This window comes from Bison bison, unplaced genomic scaffold, assembly GCF_000754665.1.
Source record: "Bison bison bison isolate TAMUID 2011002044 unplaced genomic scaffold, Bison_UMD1.0 scf7180017853464, whole genome shotgun sequence".
NCBI classification, from domain to species: Eukaryota; Metazoa; Chordata; class Mammalia; order Artiodactyla; family Bovidae; genus Bison; species Bison bison.
This window is the reverse complement of record NW_011484037.1, coordinates 48016-54320: the sequence shown is the minus strand read 5'-3', so window position 1 is coordinate 54320 and position 6305 is coordinate 48016. Positions and strand designations below refer to the sequence as shown.

General features: G+C 56.5%; 1 protein-coding gene across 1 annotated transcript in view; it reads right to left on the bottom strand.

Annotated features, from left to right (window-relative positions):
* Positions 1-2709: 2709 nt before the first annotated feature.
* Positions 2710-6305, bottom strand: part of CERK (ceramide kinase) — a gene marked incomplete at its 5' end in the record, with an annotated part of 17260 nt that continues 13664 nt past the window's right edge. The window contains one exon of the mRNA XM_010854742.1: positions 2710-4666. Within this exon, the coding sequence (XP_010853044.1) occupies positions 4594-4666 (73 nt within the window). The remainder of the gene's footprint in view (positions 4667-6305) is intronic.

Sequence of the window (6305 nt, the reverse complement as noted above, 5' to 3'; positions counted from 1 at the left end):
GCTTGGAAGCCCGGGGCCTCCGCCGGGAGGGCGCCGGCCTGGGCAGACACCCTGTCGGCAAGAGCCCGTGTCGTTTTTACTGAATCGTGTAAATCTGGGCAGATGTTTAATTTCTGCGACTGATCACGGAACTAGAATGAATGTTAACGTTTTTATGTCTGAAGCTTGAGTCTATTTTCAATCGTAAATGCTCCTCACCAGTGTAAGTTTTGTTCTACAAAAGGACTGTACTGTATGAAGAACTAATTGAAAAAAACCCTCCTGTAACTTTTTTTTTAAAAAAAAACCTTGTTTAAAGAAAAAAGTCTTGTATAAATTATAAATTTTTATTTAAATAAACCTGGAACGTGTTGTGCTCACAGTGGGGGAGGGTGTGGGGTGGCTTTCCTGGCAGGGTCCCATGGCCAGCAGCGCTGGAGGGCAGTGGGGTTTTGGAGTCAAGGCCGAGGGGCAAGGTGGGTCCCCCGGGAGTGGGCCATGGGGGCAGGGCGGGGGGCTATGCACACGGACAGGCTGGGAAGAGGGAGGCAGAGGCCGGCTTCCAGAAGAAGGAAGCCAGTGATGGGTGGTGGCCGGCGGGGAGGGGTGTCCAGGGGCTGGCACACACCCTGGAAGGGGGAGCTCATGCCTGGCCTCCTGGGGACCGTGAGCATCTGGGGCCGGGTGCTGCTTGTAGCCCCCACCACGCTGAGGCTGAGGTGGGAGGCCGAGGGGCCCTGGGCAGAGGGGTCCTTGGTAGTGCGTGTGGTTCTGCCAGGCCACTCGCCGACACTGGACACGGATGCAGGAACCTGCCTGGCTTCTGCAGCCACTGGGGCCGTTCAGTGACCGTGCTGGGGGCCCGGCGGTGTGGGGCAGGGGGGTCTGGGGGACAGAAGGGGGAGACGGGCGCACAGAGGAAATGAAATGAACGTTCTTGTTCTTGAACTGGGGCTCTCTCCACGGGTGCTGTTTACAACATGGCGTTTCGGGAGTGGATTTTACGACTGACGGACAGGTAAATAAGCAGGCCACACACTGACCAAAGCGGGGTGCTTATGGTGAACCAAGAACTCGGTCTGGTCCGGTTCTCCCCACGGTAACCAACTGGCAAAGCTGATTCCAAAGGTATTTGCTGAAAACAGAGACTCGAGTGAGGTGTGAGGGACCCTGAGGACTGCAGGGGTGTCTGGGACCGGCAGCTGTGGTCCATGATCCAAGGGAGGCCCTAGTGTCCAGCTCGCTGAGATCTGCCCCAAAACCACTGGGACAGGAAGCCCAGCCCCTTCCTCTTGTGGACCCAGCGTCCTCCACTGTCAAGGGCTGGCATCCCACCAACAAGGTCGTGAAGGAAGACAAACATTCCAGTATCTGTGACTACAGACAGCCCCCAGGCCTGCAGATAAATGAGGCAACCTTTTTGGATATAATCCCACTCAAAAAACAACTGCATTTCTACTTAAAGGAGAGTAGCCTCACAATAACGATGTTTTTAAGAACAAATCCAAATAAAATTGAAAGATGTGGAAAAATTCTAAAGCTCTATGACATGAATGAGGACTGACGTAAAGGAAAACACATGCAATGTTAATAGACTGGAAAATTCCGTTTCATGATGAAAACGTTTTAATACCCGCTAAATGAGACAAGCTGCAGAAAATGACACAGTAGGACCACTTCATGTAAAGAGCAAAACCTGCGAAACTACACTCTCTCAAGATAAACACATGGGGGAAGGAGAAAAACCTTTCTTCTACCCTCTTACGTTCAGTTACTGGAGTCTGCAAGTTAAATCAACAAAAGGCAAGTTAGGAGAAAAGGCATAGAGTTTTTATTTAATGCTAATATTTACGTATTTTTTTTGTTCCTGGAGGCCGTTGTAGAAAAAGAGTCTGACCCAAAGAGGTGGTCAGAGTCAGGGTTTTATATGCCGTTTTAATAAAGGGCAATAAATTTGTCAAGAAGTGACAAGATAAAAGGGAGCTTGGGCTTCTTGGGTGAACATACTGAGGAATTTTATTTGCGGGGAAACTAATGGACCAGAGTGAAAGTCGCTGGGTCATGTCTGCCTCTGTGCAACTCCGTGGACTATACAGTCCCTGGGATTCTCCAGGTCAGAATACTGGAGTGGGGAGCCTTCCCCTTCTCCAGGGGATCTTCCCATCCCAGGGATTGAACCCAGGTCTCCTGCATTGCAGGTGGATTCTTTACCAGCTGAGCCACAAGGGAAAGGGGCTGGCAAACAGAACGGAAGGGTGGTTTTATTACTCAGGTTGGTCTGTCAGCTCAGAGCTGACTCTGTCTCCAGGGACACGGGTGGCCCCCGAGGGCAGGGGGGCTCACCCCCACATCGGGAGCGCGTGTCCCTCCAGGCAGACGTGGGAGGGGCAGGCAGCTCTGTCTGCATTCCCTGCTGCTTCACTGTCACCTGCTCAGAACACCCTCATGCCCAAGTGGCGCACGTGGGGTGCTCTGTTCTGATCCCCTCACGTGGGTGAAGCAAGCGATTCACTCCAGTTTTAAAACCATAGTTCCCTCCTCCGTGGGGGGAGGGGAGGCTCGGTCCACAAGGGCACACGGGGAGGAGCCTGGGGGTGAAGATCAATTCCTTGGCATGGGTGGTGGGCTCACCATTGCTCACTTTCTTTACATTGTACGTGTTTTCACACAAAAAAATACTCTGCTTTGAAAGACAACAGGAATTTGTAAGAGGAAAAAAAAAAAGCCACATTCTGCCCAAAGTAACAACTTTATTTGTCTTCTCAAACATATCAGAGCAAATTCGCCATCTTCTAACCTTGAAGCCAGCAAGATTAGAAAGGAAGTTAAGCCCCTTTCCGTTGCCACTGCCAGTTCCACGGGGCCGCTGTGAGGGCAGAGGCAGCTGGCGCCGAGGGGCTGGCACGCCGGCCGCCCTGGCCTGCGCATAACCGGGAACAAGGAACCGCAGCACCGCCGGGCACAGGGTCCTCCCCATCCAGCCATCAGTTCCGATTTTTCCTTAAAATCCTGGAGTTTAGGCTGTGGTCGCTCCACCAGAGTCCTGGCTCGCGGGAAGGTCAGGAAGGTACTCTGGTCTTGGGGTGGGGTCGTCCGCAGCGCCTGGGGTGGGGGTGGGGGCTCAGACAGTCACATGACCCCCGGGGACAGTTCCAGAATCTGCGGTTTTGAAGGTCAGCAAGCGGTTGGAGAATATGGCCAAGGCCACTGGGGACCACGTGGCATTACAGGGGTGGGGGCTGGGGGTTCCTTCTCGAACAGAACATGCTTGCTCTCGGCCTAGACTGCGTTTCTAGCAACGGCAATGGGTTTCGGGGCAGACCAGTGATTGACGTTTCGCAGGGACGATCAAGACCATGGAGACCCTCTTGGGGACCCTGTAGAAACACGGTCTCCTGAAAAACTCCTGTCGAAGCTGCCCTGGGTGGGAATGAGACAGGACATGCAACATATACGAGTTCTGAGAATGAAGGACATCTGTTAGAAGCGAGGGTGACCGCCGGACCCTGTGTGGTGGCCGGCGGCCCTCAAACCGCCTCTTGTAACAGTCGAGCTCCCTTTTCACAAGTCCAAATGGGGCAGCATCCTCTTAGGTCTCAGATAAAGCTGCTGCAGATGCGTCGTCCACGCACAGAAGCACAAACACAGATGAAACGGGGCCAGGCCAGGCGCCCCCCTCCCGGTCTGGGGTGGGGCCCGCACTTGCGCAGCAAACAAAGGAAAACACGGCCAGCGAGGACACTGTACGCTCTTCCGGTTTACAGGACGCACCTTGCAATAAATACGTGGAAGGAAGTGTGAAGACAACAAAGGCATGGGCCTGGATCACGGGTACAGACGGGGCTGCGGGAAGGGCACCCCGGCACGTGGGACCCTCTCCCCAGGGCGGTGGGGCGCTCGGTCCAAAGTTCACGGGCTGCTTCCCGTCGGGCCACTGAGCCGGGCACGGCAGCCCCCGCCGTGGGGAGAGCACTCGCGGCGTCTAAGCGCTGAGACACTCGCCAGGGCGCCACGAGCGGCTGGTTTCCCAGGCGCCTAACCTGTCCTCCCGCCGGATCGTCTAGAAGTGCTGCTGTTGCAGGAGTGCAGCCCGGGGAGTCCCTCCCGCTCGCTGGACCAGGCTGCCCTGGAGGCAGACCGGGACACCGCTGCCTTGTAGACGCGCGAGACAGGAAGGGTCCAGATGCGCTGCTCTACTTGCGAGGGACGAGGTAAGTGCTACAAAGCAAACCGCTCCTCAGCAGGGGCTGACCACCAGCGCTGCAGGGCAGGTCCTGCCGAGCAGCCCAGGGACCCCACGGACGCCTGCGGTGCAACGCGCCGCCCGAGTTGCTGCGTTAGAGCCACGGGCGGGCCGTCAGGGCCGTCAGCGCGGCCGCAATCTCAGGGGCCGGCACTCCCCAGCCTGCACGGGCCACTGCCGGGCTGAGACAGGTGAAATGCAGCCCACAGACGCACACAGAACCGGAAATGCCAAATGTTCCACAAAACTGCTGACAAACACGCTATTTTTCTAAAATCAATATTCAACTATCAAAAATAAATTTCTAAATTTGAATGTATCGCAACATAATTGGTCTGTCGTCATTGAGACACGGTTCCCACGGCCGGCGCTCAGCCGCGGGACTCCTGCTTGGGGCTTTCTTCGATTCCTCGTGCGAAGAGCCGGACCAGCTGGCAATGGACCCTGCGGAGACAGAGGGTCACACTGAGACCCCGAACCCCGGGCCGGGGGTGAGGCAGGCCTCAGTCACCAGGGGCGGGTCAGGGGCTCAGAGAAATGTCCTGACACCCCCGAGAGACTTGAGTTGGCAAAGGGCCGTGATGGCCAAGCGGAAATCCAGGACTGTGCAGACCCACCCGTGAGCAGAGGGACAGCCCCACAGGCCAGCTCCCTCCCCGCCTGGGTCCACTCATCAGAACCGAGCTGTCGGGGCCGTGGGGCGGGTCCCACGAGGAGCACTCTGAGCGTCAGGAGATGCAGTCCGGGAGGCAAGGGGCCCTACCTTCCACCGCAAGCACAGCATGTGAGCCTGGGGCTTGGAGGTCTGCCGGGGCTCCTGGGCCCACCCCCAACCCCGGCAGGGCCTCCTCCCCATGTCATGAATGACGTCACACACGCCTCAGAGATGCTGGGTCATAAAAACCCCTGAAGTGACTCACTGTTCCAGGCACCGTAATATCTATCAAGATGCACAGGATCTATTTCACGAGAGAACCTTTCCTAACTGTGAACTGTTCCTAAGCCGGCATTAAAAATACTTGCATTTCCTGAACTTGTGAAATGAGTCGACCGAAAGCGGAGCCCCGCACACAGGACCGCGGGATGGGCTTTCTTGGGACCTTGGAGCCCTCCTGTCCTGAGATGCGACATGCGCGGTCACTGCCACGCTGGCTGCACCCCGGCTGCAAGAGCAGGGACAAGCAGGCCGGGCCTCGGGGAGGCTGGAGAGCCTGCCCCTGCCCGTGGCTTTGCTTGGACGCCAAGGCTAGAGAGGCCCGGCTGGGGTCAGTGGCTGGTTGCCTGAGAAGCCATCTACAGCGGGGTGATAAGCGAGGACGCGCAGCCGAAACGTGGGAGATGTGCCCCGAAACGTGGGCGATGTGCCCCCAGCTGTCCTTCCACGCTGCGGGGGTGGGGCTACGTGCCTGCTTGTGGCCACCTTCCTCATGTGACCCACTCACGATGGTCAACGAGGGCCCAGTGTGGTTTGCTTAAAGTAGGCTTCCCTGCTGGCCCAGACAGTAAAGAATCTGCCTGCAATGCAGGAGACCTGAGTTCTTCTGGGAAGATCCCCTGGAGAAGGAAATGGCAACCCACTCCAGTGTTCTTGCCTGGGAAATTCCATGGACAGAGGAGCCTGGCGGGCTACAGTCCAAGGTGTCGCAAAGAGTCGGACACGACTGAGCGACTAACACTTTCACTTTTCTCTCAAGATCCTAAGGACGTTTGTAACAGGATGGAAAGAATCCTTCTAGAATTAAACAGCTCCCCTCAATCTCTCAGGGGCTTCCCAGGTGGAGCTAGTGGTAAAGAACCCGCCTGCCAGTGCAGGAGACGTAAGAGATACAGGTTCCATCCCTGGGTGGGAGGGATCCCCTGGAGGAGGAAATGGCAACCCACTCCAACATTCTTGCCTGGAGACTCCCCATGGACAGAGGAGCCTGGCGGGCCACAGTCCACGGGGTCACAAAAAGTCGGACACGACTAAAGCAACTTCGCACGCTTAACACCCACACCTCCATCAGCTGCTGCTGCTGCTAAGTCGCTTCAGTCGTGTCCGACTCTGTGTGACCCCGTAGACGGCAGCCCACCAGGCTCCCCG